At 38.4% G+C, this 14,874-nt stretch overlaps 1 protein-coding gene across 1 annotated transcript; it reads left to right on the top strand.

Moving 5' to 3' along the window:
• Nucleotides 1–941: 941 nt before the first annotated feature.
• On the top strand, nt 942–14,242 carry fbxo34 (F-box protein 34). The gene is made up of 3 exons (XM_027172218.2): nt 942–1,161; nt 8,195–8,346; nt 11,080–14,242. The coding sequence occupies exons 2-3, from the start codon at nt 8,255–8,257 to the stop codon at nt 13,157–13,159; spliced, it is 2,172 nt and encodes a 723-aa protein (XP_027028019.1). The 5' UTR covers nt 942–1,161; nt 8,195–8,254; the 3' UTR covers nt 13,160–14,242.
• The last annotated feature ends 632 nt before the right edge of the window (nt 14,243–14,874 follow it).

Genomic DNA, 14,874 nt, shown 5'->3' with positions numbered 1-14,874 from the left:
AAGATCTAACATCTTAAACACATCTGAAGAAACCTTAAAAGTTTATAAAACAGAAGGTTTTTGGTTTTTTTTGACAAAGCTTAGATATAAATCATTCTAAAGCTAGACCAATCAAATATTCAAAGAACACATGAGGATAGGTTTCTTCTATAATTGTAGTGTCTTCGCTCTTTGCTCTATTAAGCCCCAGGTAACTACCAAGTTCTTCAGTCGAGTCAGTGCTGCATTTTTAATGATGGAAACATTTGTTCAAAAGCCAAAGTGTAATATAATACAATTTCAATTATTCACAAGACCTTGTTTTGGGCTTCAAATACCTCAGACTTTTGAACTGGAATTTATTTGTGTTAGTTCATTTTAAGAGCATTAATTTTACCCAGCTTGTGTCTCTAAAAACATCAATATGTTCTACCTTTCTACCTCCGTAGTAATAATAATAATAATAATAATAATAATAATAATTGGATGTCATTCAGTGTTCTCTGTTGTTTTTCAGGCTTGGAAAAATGTGCTTAGGACATGGTGTATAAAATAAGATTTTATAGAAACACAGAAACATCACAACAGTATTATAAGTTTTAGGTTAAAATCAGGTTAACTACAAAATGTATATGCTAAAATATATTGAGATGTGATATAAACTGACTGGAGTAACACCATTTATTAGAAGTTAGTTTAAAATACATACTATATTAGTTATAATCATGTTTTCACATTTTCATATGCATTTTCTAATTTTATTATGTTTTTTTGGCCATATACAGCCTCCAAATCATATGGCGGGAGCAAAGAATTGTGACCATGAACATGTCTAAGAGTTTTCTTTGTATTTATAAAGGAGTATGATATTTTACTTGTGCTCTTGACTGTGGTGCAAAATGTGCACGGTGACTTGTGCTCTCTTCCGCGGGATTGTACGTGCGCGTTCACGAGATATGTACGTCACGTCGGCGCGCAACTATATGTGGCTCAGGCTGCTCTCTGTCTCTATGCTGTTCTTATGTTGGGACGCAGAGGCGCAGGAACTCACACACAATTTACGGCTTGAATTTTGTTAAAACGATTTTGTGAATCCACCTGGATGGTGAAGACAAAGCAGCGTGTTGTGGAATTACTCCAGCAAGTGAATTAAAACGTCTTATTTCCGATTTTTGTGTCCAGGTCAGCTTGACTTGCTTCTAACTCTTCTTACTAAACGATTAAACATTTGTTTACAAACTGTATACAAGTAAAAACTACATCCGGGATTGTTTTTGTATAACTGTTTGTATTTTCATGACTGTAGCTTCGGCTGATTTAGCTGTCGAGTGAACGCAGCTACAGTCAAGTTGTGGTTCGTCAGATAGCTAGGCTAAGCTAAGCTAACTATCCATTGCTGCCTCTGTGTATAATTAGCATGCTAGTTTGGTTAGCCACCTAGCGGACTGTTTGTAGGATCTTCTTTGGACAGTCGTGTACTCGGGGTGGAGTTTCACAATATGTTTAAACAATTTGTAATGTATAAATTAAAGACTTTCCTTAATCCAGCATGCTTATGACTTAACTGTTTTCTCAATATTGAAGCTAATGACGCATCTTTTGAGGTTAATGAAACTATCCAGATCATAATCATAACACTGTCTGACTTGATGTCAAATCTGACGTTAATAAACGTTATTATTATTATTTGGAGCATCTTTTAACTTGATTAACTTGCTAAATATATATTATGTGAGTATCTGGATATATGGATAACATATAGATAAGGAAATAACTAGTGGCTTTTGCTTAGTTAAACTATGTCCGTTATAATCAGTGCTTTATATTTGGTAGCTCACCTAAACAATGGCTTTTTTTTTTGTTTGTTTGTTTTTGTCTCCTCTTGTCGGGGTTTTTTTTTTTTTTTTTTATCCATCCCCTTTTTGCTTGGAGTCTTACTAAGTAGTGTTTTACGTTAATACTTACAGCAAAGTCACGTTAATATAACACGGATAAATTAACTGAAGTCTTACCAACTCATTGTACAACATAAACTAAGTGTCTTGTGGCAGTCATATCTATCTGCTTTAACTCAAGTTTCCTCCCAAAACATAGCACGCTGTTAGTCACAGTCTTCAATTCAGGCTTGCAGCCAAACTTTGAACTCAGGCCTGGTTTGTGATTAACAGGTCTGCTGTGAACAGCAGACGCTACCAAATGACCATTTTTTGGGGGAATCAGGGAGGTGGGATGAGCAGTTTGCAGCCTTTTGGTTGCTTTAATTGTAGACCAGCAGAGAGAAGAGTGGGTTTTGTCTCTGTCTAGTCAATTTCAAACTCAACTTGGTGGCTGAAAATTATATGCTTTTTTTAATTTTTTTTATCTGCGGTCAGCTGTATGTTTACCAGCTAATGGTATGTATTCAACAAGTGTGTCTGAATGCAGGCCATCATGTCACACTTTGCAATGGGATCTAAAATTCTCTTGTAATACTTAAATTACCTATTTGATTTATTTCGTATAAAGGGTTATGTACTGACCCGTATACAGGTCACTCACTGGTGGTTCTTGTTTGACTCAAATCTTTAACTTAACTAGTGACTGATCAAGTCGTTATAAAAAGTTTTTGAAGCGTGAGGTTATATGATGTACTGCATACTTTAGTTTCAATACAGGCATATTTCATTTTTGTATTTCACAGATGTTTTTGTTTTTCATCTGATTGAGTATGTGTGTGTGTGTGTGTGTGTGTGTGTACATACATATACGTATACATTATAATTATAATATATTATAATATAAAGAAAGTCTGCAGCATAAGTAATTTTTGAGCGTCCTAGTCTTTCCAGCTCTTATAAGGGTTTATCTGATGGCTGATATGGTTATTTAGCTGGAGAAAACCTGTCTGCCTGCTTTGCCTGGAGTCAAGTAGCAGAGGTCTGTGTACAAGTAGGTGGGTCTGAAACTGCTTGACAAACCTCTGACTGCTGCTTGAAAAACCGTAGTCTGGGTGAGGCAAGTTTCATACAGCAGGTTGTGACAAGCTTTTGTCTTGCAGATTAGAGATGCTCTACATTGGTCGTTTTATATCCTTGTATTTTCTTTCATTGAGACTGCTGTCTTTTTTTTTTGCTGTGGTGTTTGCAGATTGTGGGAAGCAGGATTATCCTTATCAGAATATATCTATGAGTGACAGTTCACATAATGCAAGGCCTATGATTGAGCAGTTTGTGAAATATAGAGCATGTGAATTTTCTATTCATGCCCATTTACCAGTAGTTTCTTACACCCAAATGTGTATGTTTGTGAGCAGAGAGACATGAGCACACATCCTCCTGCTCTTTGTCTCTGGGTGTGTTCAGAGCTGTTACAGTGCAGAGCATTCCAGTAAGACTGATCTTTCCATTTACAAACACATTTTCTCTATTGAAACCACCAGTGCAGCCTTGATACATTTTCTCAAAATATTCTGCTTTGGTTTAAACAAAGTATTAACAGGACTGTCTAATTGTGTAGTGTAGTGCATTGGTGTTTAAATGTATACACACAATAGCCATTTTACAGGCTTTGGACAACACGTGCTGAAACCATGCAAGGTACAGCTCAAATTGTCACAGCTCAAAATTACAAAGTACTGCGTCATGTCACTGTTTTCTTGTTTCATGAACACTCTGCATATGATAATTAGGATGTAGGCATGTTTGTGGTTATGACATTTAGGATCTGTGAGTATGTAACATTTGATCATATATTATTGCTCTTCTGTATTTTATTACAATACTGCAATACTATTACTGTTCTGTATTCAGTATTAAAAAAGGGTATAGTTGTCTTTTATTAATATAACCGTAACAAATACTAGGCAGCTGGTTTAGATGTTAAAATGCATTTACTTCTTCTCATTAAGTAATTATTGTAGAAATCTAAGTAAAATTGAACTCATTATTTTAAGATGTTTTTGAAAAATGTGTTTTGCTGGCAATTTGTTAGCAAACCTGTATTGGATAATGCATGTTGTGGAAATATGTATCATAGTATATATTTGTACTGTCACCCATTTCTATTGGCTCTCAGGTGTTTTTATAGAAACTGTAATATAGTCAGTGTGATCTCTATGAAGATGTGAAATTCAGAGCTTCCTGTACATCAAACTGTCATTTGAGAGTTTTGCGATTTTCATTGGGAAAATGTTCCTCTTGGCTCAACAAACAACAGTGTTGCTAACTTTGATCAGGACCATCATTGATTTCTTGATCTAATACTGGGAAGGTAGGCAACAAGAAACCCAAACTTCAGGTTGTTTACTTGAAATAAAACATAGTTAACAGAATAAAGGTATTGGAAATATTTTTCTTGGTCATTAAGTAAACTGTCTCCTTTAATAGATTTAACATGAAATGGGTGAGATTGAGTTGTTGACTGGTTAAAAACGTTCTATAATTGAAGACACAGAGCCTTTGACCTAACCTTTTGCAAACAATATGAATGTTGCGGCCGAATGGAATACCATGTCATAGAGTATTTTGCATTTGCAAATGCTAAACAACCATGTGAGTGTGTTTGACAGACAAGAACACAACACGGACATTATGTTATATTGGAGGACAATTTGCTGCACAATAGCTCCAAATGTACAGTATTTAGTGCCTGTGTGCCTCGAAAGAAAACAGCGATGAATGTGGAAAACAGGTCTATGGTGTTTGCCAAGTGTGTTGAAATAGCCCACAGTGTGGGGAACAAGAATTTTCAGTTTTAGTTGCAGGTCTCTTGACAACAGAACTAGTTAAATATAGCTTAAGGCATAGTAATTTTGTACAGGGAAACTGGAACTGGTTTTTATTTATTTATTTATTTTTCTAAACAAAAGAATGAATCATTGTTTTTGACATAATGTAGACGACTTTTGACGTGATTTAGATGTGTGTGTGAAAGAAAACTACTGCTAAGTTGTTACTTTTGTGGTAAGATTCAATGATTTTAAACTTTTTTTTAATGCAGGTTTTAGGTTGTAGACCATGCCAGGATCAGTTTGTAGCAGCTGGACTGTTTTAGAAACTGCTTTGTGTAATCTGGCTGGCTCCACCTTCGAATGAGTGCCAGTATTATTCAGAAAGTTCAGGTAGTGTCGTGTGCTTTGAAAAGCTTATAATGGAATGTGCAGTCTATAGGAATTTTCCCAGGACATCATTTTACACGGTTCACCCCAGTTTGTGTTTTATGCCTTCTCATTATTGATAGATTTGGTGTGTGTGCACAAGTGGTGATCTGGGATCTGTCTCGCTTGTCATTTCTTCTAAATGTATTGATTTATATTGACTTGTATAGATATGTGCTAACCAACATGCGCACATTAAGACTGTCATATATTCTTTTAAGCGTGACTGATATCGTGCATTGATCTCTCAGTTCATGGAAGGATTTATAGGTACATATATTGTGCAGAGGTGGAGAATGCTGTAATCTGCAGTGACGTGTATCTTGATTACACATAAACATGAAAAAATATTGTTAACCATATTCTAAGGCTTCTTGAGAATGATCTGATAATCTGTCTAGATGTGTTTTTATTTATTTAATGTGATCTTTTGGTACCTAATATTGTGATGTGTGATTTAGGGTCCTGAAGTAGCATTGATCAGCTTTTCTCTATTCATTCTGCAGTGAAGAGTTTTTTATTTTTTTATTTAGATCATTGTCTATTTCCCCATTTTTCATGTTTTGTGTATGTATAAAAGATACTTCTGCAAGTGATCACACAGGAAGTGCTCACAAATACATAAGCCTAGGTGTTGCATAGGTCACACTATAGTGTTACAGTGCTTTGCTTCACACATGCATACCAATGTCATGTTGTTTGATCCGTTAAAAAAAAAAAGTAGATTTTTTCATAGTAACAATTTATAGTAGGTTATATTGTTGGTACATATTCTAAAAGTGCTTCTCTATTTACAATGCTGCCTCAACAAACCCTGTAGACCAAAGTTGTACACCAGGCCAGTGACATCACATGGGTGGGGAAGGTGTGGAGACCATTGAGCTGTGCAGACGTAACGTCAGTGTGCAGGAGTGCAAAACTGCGTCCAATTGAAATGATGTGGTTGGCTGTAGAGAAACGATTAGAGAAACATTTAAATTTCACTGTAGATGATGCTTAATGCAGATCAGTCTATGCTTTTTTGACTAACAACAATCTGTTTTGAATACTAATATTTCATCATGCTCCTTTAAAATTAGGCTACATTATCATACAAGTATCTTTTGTTGGAAAACGGAGGGAGAAGGAGAGAAACAAATATTTTAAGTGAAGCAGAAGCTTTATACAGCTTGCTGTGGGGCCACTGTGAGTCAAATTAACACAGGAATTAATATAATACAGTAGTGCTGGCTTATTTAAACACATTATTGAACATATGAAAATTTATAGACTAAAATTGCTTGCCACATTCTGATAATGAAAGAAATATTAAACTTTCAGTACCCTGTGCTTTTGTGCAGTATATCAAGTGCCCATTTTATGTGTTCAGGGTCACTGTGCAGGCTTGTACATGCTGAATTGTCCCAGGCACTTCACTCCTATTCCAATGGAAGCTTTTGTTCATGGCTGACTTATTTTTTTAAAGAAACTTGTCTCTTTAGATCCTCCACTGTAGGTTTGTGCTGTTATGATTCCTGCTATAGTTCAACCATTTTAATTGTTGGAATTTTTTATTGTGGCATATCACCATCATTGCAGTATTGATTTGTTTGTCCTAACATCAGTACTATTATCACGTAAAACAACATGACTAGAGCACTTTTCAACTAACATGGTGGGTGTCTACTGAAAGTGTTTTTTTACATGTTAAATAGATGGAGATGAAAGGTTTAAACATTCTTTAGACCTAGTCTACACTAAGTTGGGCAAATTTGTATGTTTTGCTTTACCATCTATACTTGATGTTTTCAAATCCAAAAAAAAAAAAACTACAAAAAAGCAACTTATTGAATCCACTCTTCAAAGTAGATAAAAATTAAACCATCACGGGTGTCATATGATTTTGACAAATTGACTAAAATTCCAAAAATAAATTTAAAAAATCCTTAAACAGCTTGAGATATTGTGAACTGCCTTTTTTATACTACATATAACAGGTCCACAATAATGTTCTTTCTTTGCTTCTTAAAATAAGATGAAATGCTACAGCTGGTCATCACTCTTATGCACAAAAACACATGGCCAATATGTTAGGGCCTTTTTACACCTGGTCACTTCATGTGTTTTCTCTGATCCGATAGCTATCTGATTTGTTAAAACTGTTCCATTTACATTAGGCCACATAAATGCTTCTTGGCGAATCAGATATCAATCTGATCTTTCTACTCCCGCCCAATATGCAAATATATTTGACCTCATTTCTGGGGTAATTAACATGGAACACGCTTTGGTGTATGTGGTTGCTACAAAAAACAGCATTTACTGTTTGCTGCATTTTCGCTTGCGGCAGCAGTGCATTTTAAGACCCAACGATAGACCTAGGTGAAAGTGCTGGTGGGAAAACATATTTGTTTCTGGCGCAATGCACGACTCGCGAGTCACCTGCGAGTGACGTACTTCCTTTTGGGAGGAGTATTGCGCTGACGTATGTGGCTTGAACAACCACATGCATTTACACCTGTCCAGTTTAATCTGAAATGCATCCCAGACCGCCTCCTGAAGTGGTTTGAGCGATCAGATTTGTATCCGTCTCTAAACCCTTTCGGAGGGCATTTACACCTGGTCTTTTTACGAACGGATCACAGAAAACGCATGAAGTGACGAGGTGTAAAAAAAACCCTTAGTTGTGGGTTCATTTCATAAGTCACTAGTGTGGCCAAAAGATAATGGCATAGTTTGCAAAATGATTGCTGAGAGCTTACACAGTGAGAACAAAATCCTTAACAAATCAGCTTACTACTACATGTATCTAGATATTGATCCAGGTTTGACCTAAGGTTTTTGCAGCACTAGATTATATTGTTAAACTGGTTGATCCTGACTTGAAAAATGTGGATTTCAGCAAGTCTAGATACCTAGAGAACCTCCAGGGTACCATGTAATGACTCGCAAGGGGTCACTTGCCTGTTGGCCTTCTTGAATTATGGATATCAGTGTTGTAGAATGTTGAAGCACTTGCACAGTTTCAGATATATATTTTTCATGTTTTCTCTTGTCCAGACTTCTAATTTTGCCCATACTTTGTGTGTTGGAATGTTCTAGTGTGCCTGAAGGGCTAGGACTGGGAGAGAAACGCCACTCTGCATCGGAGGGTGGAGCCTAATGCCTCAGAAATGTGAAACTATCAGTTACTGTTGTCCCACCCCTTACAGGGAACCAAGGAAACAAACCTCCCATCCACAGAAAGTCTGGAGGTAAGTACTTCAAACACTGTTTCCAACACTTTTTATATTTTTTTACAGAATTATACAATGCTTTACCTTAAAACCAAACAAAAATGTACTGATTCTTGAAAAACCAGATGTGCTGCATTTGCCTGGGTTACATTTTAATTGCCATCAAACAGGCTCCTCAATTGTGACTTCATCCTTGTTTTTTCCTGAGTTGGCCACTTTCCTTGGCAGGCCCCTTGAAGGGGAAGTCATGTTCCTTTACAAGATGCATTGCTGAATTCAACATGATCTCACCTAATCATTAAACATGACTCATTCCTTGTTTTTTCTTCTTTCTTCTTCTTCTTTTTTTTTTTTGACTGAAGTGTTGTCTTATCCTATAATGCACTTCTTTTTCTGTTTAAAAATTATCATTAGCGTACGCATGTTTTGGCACAGGGTGTTAAGGAAAGTTTGAGTTCTGTGGGCAGGCAAAGACTTGGGCTAAGACTATGTTTTTGACAGATTGTGTAATGGATAAAAATCAGCCTTGGAGAGCTAGATATGAACAATCTACTACACCACTGTGATATAACTCCAAACCAGCAGGTGCTCATGCGCAGGCTGGGAGGTAGTTAAGAATGGAGCAGTATCATGAAGGTGATAAAAGATAATGGCCACTAACTTTTCCAAGCTGTTATGAGCTTTGTATCTAGTGGTGGGGATTAGTGTGCACAGATGTATTAAATGAGAAGTTGTTTCTTATAGAATTGGTGGTATTTTTGCTGTCTAAACACATTTATTTTTAAATTGCCAGGTTTTTGAGATGTCCAAAAAAAAACACTTTTTTTCACCCACAATATAAATTAAAACATACAAAGTAAATGGGAAAATAATTTTAGGGAGAAACTGGTGAAACGTTACAATAACATGGTTTCATATGTTTGCACACCTTATATTTGCACTGTGGCTTAGCACGTTCGCCTCCAGGGTTGGATTCCTGCCTTGTGTGTGTGTGTGTGTGTGTGTGTGTGTGTGTGTGTGTGTGTGTGTGTGTGTGTGTGTGTGTGTGGTTTGCATGTTCTCCCCGTGCCTCGGGGGTTTCCTCTGGGTAGAGGTCTTCACGGGTCCACTTGGATCCGAAAACCCGTGGGTCTAAAAGTTTCACGTGTACCTCGGAAACGGGTCGGGTCTAATAATAGCGGCATCAGGTCTCGGGTAATTTAAAATGAATGTGTTTTTACCGAACGGATCCAAGAAGACCCGAACTACTGTATCTCGCGTGTGTGCATCGACTCGAGTCCATTTCCGACACCTCCTCTGTTTGCCAAGACCGCTTGCGACATGTGGCTGGTGACGAGTGGCTGGTGGTAAGCTAATTTTCATTGGAACAGACCTGTCAATCAATTTTGAATCCACGCTGTAGCAGTTACTTTAGTGTAGAGAAGACCCCTACCTCCGGGTACTCCGGTTTCCTCACCCGGTCCAAAGACGCCTGAGATAGTCACAGGCTCCCCGTGACCCGAGGTAGTTCGGATAAGCGGTAGAAAATGAATGAATGAATGAATCTTAGATTCTTCCACCTTCTGAAGCCATGATCTGCAAAGATCTTCCAAAGCATGCACGGTATCTTGCTTGTTAAAAGTTATTTTTAAGGCTAGGCGTATAAGACTTTTCAAAAGATTAACTGTACTGTAGAACACAAAGGCCATCTTCACCAAATAGAGAACATGTTGCACCATAGTGGCTTTACCAAGAACAGGATATCCCTCCAAAATTTATAAAAGGACAAGACAAATACCATGGAGGCTGGCAAGAGCCCTACAGCACTATTAACGGAGCTACAGGAATATTTGACAAGGATTGATTATTCTGGACTGAGGGGTAAAGATCTCTTGAAATTCAACTAAATTATCCCAAACTATGTGGCAAAATATATTTGTCCAGTCCCAAAAATAAGTCTAGAATTTCAAAAGGCATGGTTGGGTTCAAAAAACAAAAAGTATCTAGTAACAAAAAATCTGTTGGTTGACCTGAAGCAGGAAGTGCACAGCACATTCCCTTACAGTTTGATGGATCTAGAATGTTTTACATGAAAGAGTTGTAAAATATCTTTAAGCAGGATGTGCCACACTGATGGAGTCTCACTGAAAAACACATTGGTATAATAAAATTGTAGTTCAACAGTTTAGGGGTGTGAGAACCTATGCAACTAGGTTATTGTAAGTTGTTTTAATGTTTTCCTTGTTTCCCCAAAATATTTGATTTAGATTTTTTTGTGTACCCCACACAACCATGAGAGAAAAACTTTATATTTTAACTAATTGTGATTCTACTATACACAGTAACAGCTTTTAACACACTACAAATGGCTTCCAAGATCAGAATTACAACCTGCTCAATACTTGTCAACCTGTTAGTGTGCCCACACTGAGATGGAATGCCTTATAAGCACTTGTCTGAGATGCATCCCACTTAGCTGCTCATGGTTGTTCTCTCGCAGGCTTTTTGGAGCAGCTGGGTGTTGGTCAGCTGACCGCTTGTGTAATACCCCAGCTGTGTCTGTCTCTGAGTGGTTGTGCTACAGCTCTGCCTTAGGATCACTTGATCAGTCAGAGTTAACATCAAACATTTGGTGTAACATTAAAGTTACCATGAATATCCAGTGACTGTTTTTAGACTTTGAACAAAGGTATTACGATGGGTTTAAATAATTATGTATTTGCTGAATCCCAAATGTCCAAATGACCATAATTTTCTTCCCTCTGTTTTTAGGTTTTCAGCCATGCACCTAAAGCCATACCCTAAACCACAGGATAAAGAACTTCACCAGGACCGGGGACAGGATGGCACAGGAAATCTGGTGGGTCAGCGGGGACTACTCAGAACTGAGTGGGGTGATCGCCAAGCATGCAGTCTTGTGGGTTCGCCTGGCAACGGCACAGTCAACCGGTGCCCCCTCAGTGTCCTCTCCAATAATACTCTCCGTTGTATCACCAACAAAAGCTGTATCACATCCACAAGAGCAATTGAGGGTTTCTCCCCATCATGGGGCCACAATAGCAAGACATCTTCCTCTGTCACTACATTCACTAGTTCATTAGTGCTACTCTCCTCCTCCACTGGCACAGAGAATGAAGACTCCCTAGGAATATACCAAGGAGAGGATGGAGAGGGATCATTAGACATATGGGCAGTCATTAAGCCTGGGAACACCAAAGAAAAGATTGCAATATTTACTGCCCAGAAATGCAGTCACATTGCAACAGGTGGCAATGACGAAGCTTCCGATAAATTGGAAATCACAACAGATTTCCGAACAATATCAATGAAAAACAAGGGTTGTTGGGATGGTGACTGGTCTATGGCCAAGCGAAGAAAGCGGTCTGGAAATCTGGACAAGTCTATAGGTGTTACTCCTCCTGCACAAAAGTCTGAATTCTGTACAGCACTCTTGAACGGCAACAAAAACTCAAATGCTTCCTCTGGTATGGCTGAGGAGATTGTGAAGACAGATGGAGACGATGGTGGGAAAATGATCTCTGTGGTTGAAATGGTGGCATACTTGGAACAGAGGGCTAGCGATCAACATGTAGGCCTGAAACGTCCATCATTGCGAAGCTCCAGCACAATTACTCTTTCCAAAGGTCTGGCACTGCTTCCTCAAGCTGAACAGGCATCAAAAGGCCCACAGCTGCCAGAGGTCAATGAGGAAGAGGAATCTGTGCGAGTGCTGGACATGGTTGCCAAGTTGGAATCTCAGTGCCTCAGCAGACAAGGTGTGAGAGAGGGAGGAGACCTCTCACGCAACAACAGTTTGCGGAGGAGAGTGGGGCGTGTTTTGCTAACAGGATCTGAACCATACTCTGCAGTCTTGCCTAGCCAGGTGGCATTGCCTAGCCTTCCTCAGGACAAGAAAGCTGACAGTGACACGGAACAAGTTGGTAGTGATGTAGATAAACATAAAGCCCCACCAGAAGCTCATGTGCCTGTACAATCAGAGCATTTTGCTCTCAGAGATAGGAGTGTAACTGAACAGGAGACATGTGTTAAAGTAGACAGCATAAACAGCCTGTGTACTCTGGCAAATCAGGGAAGCTCCAAAACACATGAGTGCATTGAGGAGCCTCTTCCTGGCATGCTGTTCTTTGCTCAGGCTCCTCGGGAGCAGAGATGTTACTCTATTCCTAAGAATATCTCCATATCTCAAAATACAGAGCACTCTTCTGACCAAAAAAATGAACGGAGAGGGGCACCACTACATAAACATGCACTAGAACCACCTCCTGCTGGTGTGGCTTTCAGAGAGGAAAACATTGATAAACTGGAGGACGATCATGATTTAGAGGAAATGGAAGAAGAGTTTGGGGGAAGTAATCGGAGTCCTGTGCCTTTGCGTCGCCTAGTTTCTCATGAATTCTTGGAGACCCGCTTTAAGATTCAGCTCCTCCTGGAGCCCCAACAGTATATGGCATTCATGCCCCACCACATCATTGTCAAGATCTTTAGTTTGCTGCCTACTGAAAGCTTGGCTGCTCTCAAGTGCACCTGTCATTACTTCAAGTTCATAATTGAGAGTTATGGTGTGCGCCCAGCTGATTCCCGTTGGGTCAGTGATCCACGCTACAAAGACGATCCCTGTAAGCAGTGCAAGAAGCGCTATGGCCGCGGTGACGTGTCACTTTGTCGTTGGCACCATAAGCCCTATTGTCAGGCATTGCCCTATGGCCCTGGCTACTGGATGTGCTGCAGGGGGGCCCATAAAGACACACCTGGTTGCAATGTGGGACTCCATGACAACCAATGGGTTCCTGCCTTTCATAGTATCAACATGCCAATTTATAAAAAAAAGTAGGGAAGATGTGTAGTGTGCTTGAGTGGGATGGTGTATGCATATTGTTTTTGTTTTTTGCAAGAGATGTCCATTTAACTGTAATTGGTATGGGTGAATACTGGTTCTTGTGCCTCTGCCATCCATAGGAGCATGTGCTTTTTTTTTGTTTGTTTTTTTTTTTTTAAATAGTTGAATCAGCTTGCATCCACACTGCTAAAACTAACCAAATGGATGGCTGTTTTTGCCTCCGATTCTCCCCTCTGCCTATCAACCACCACCATGTCTCTAGAGCCTACTCAGGTCCTTAAAGTTGATCTGCACTTTAACCTTTAATTGCTGAATTCTTGCAAATTGTCCAGGGTACTTTCAGTTGTTTTTACTTTCAATAAGCATTCATTTGCGCTTCACTAACTTTATTTGAGTCACAGTAACCGAGAACACTTCAGAAACATTTCCCATTTGTTGCAAGTTAATATATTAGACACAAAAAGGCTAACTTTGTTTTAGCATATATTTCATAATAATTAGTCCATTTTTCTTTTTATAACAGACAATTTTGCTTAATGTAGATTAATACCTGCCCCTTTTGCCCATCTTGTAATTGTTCTAAATTTTCTGGGATCATGTATTCTTTAGCATTGTTTCTTGCTGGTCTGTAAGGCCATCCCAGTTGTTTACATTGTACATAGCAGAGACTTATATAATAATAGGATAAAGAGTTCCTTTTACTTGCAATGGGTCTTTGGGTGGAACCCCTTTTCATGGCTATCTGTGGTCCACATTGCTTTCTCCAGTTTTATAGTGTTTCTTTAAACTGTATGTGTCTGTGTGCATGCCTTCAACTTATTGACACCTCCCCCAGTATGATGCAGTGTTTCTCGCTGGGAAACCTTTGAATGTAGGGAGGCTAGTCAGCGGCGTTATCTTTTTACATGGCCATCTGGGTGGCATCTGATAAAAAAAAAATAAAAAAAAACACGTATCCATCGCAATGTAAAGAGAATTGTCTCCAAAGTGCATTTCAGAGTTTTAAAGAGCATTATAATAATACATGTTGTTTCTGCCTTATAAGGCATTTTACTTCAATAAAGTGTATTCAAGGAAGATTTGTAAGCTGCATTTGTTTTGCTGTCATACCCTTTAAATCACTTAGGAATTGCAAGCATGTAATGTAAATAAAATAGTTAAATTTGGGTAAAATGGGTATACTATTTTGAGATTTATGAAGGAAAAAGGATTTTGTTCAAGCCTATCAGGCTGATTTTGGTAGTGTGAATGTAAAAATGTTTCCCACTCATCTCTGTCCTCTTAAGTTAGGATTTGACCAATCCTACATTGAAAGTAATATGTACATATTTGTCAAATACGTTGGCAGAAAAATATTGCCGTACATTGAATATTGAAGAATTGTTTGCCCCCACCCCACCCCCTCCATTCCAATGTATATACATGGGTTTCTTTTCCCCATATATGATGGCCTTGAAATGCACAGTAAAATGAGTGGATATTCATAAATTCACTGGGCAATAAAATGCATGAAAATATCTTGTTTCCCCATGTTTGTGTCCAAATAACTAAACTATTTTAAAACACAGTAATGTTGGTTTTATAATGTTAATGCATTATTTTGGTGCCATTAATGTCTCAGCAAGCATTTGGGATTAAAAAGATTTCTAATCAAATACCATAGCACTCTGGGTCATGATGATGAGCACAAAGTAGTAATTAAACAAGCT

Source organism: Tachysurus fulvidraco, chromosome 12, assembly GCF_022655615.1.
Source record: "Tachysurus fulvidraco isolate hzauxx_2018 chromosome 12, HZAU_PFXX_2.0, whole genome shotgun sequence".
Classification (NCBI taxonomy): Eukaryota; Metazoa; Chordata; class Actinopteri; order Siluriformes; family Bagridae; genus Tachysurus; species Tachysurus fulvidraco.
The sequence above is the reverse complement of the archived record's forward strand: the minus strand, read 5'-3'. Positions and strand labels throughout refer to the sequence as shown.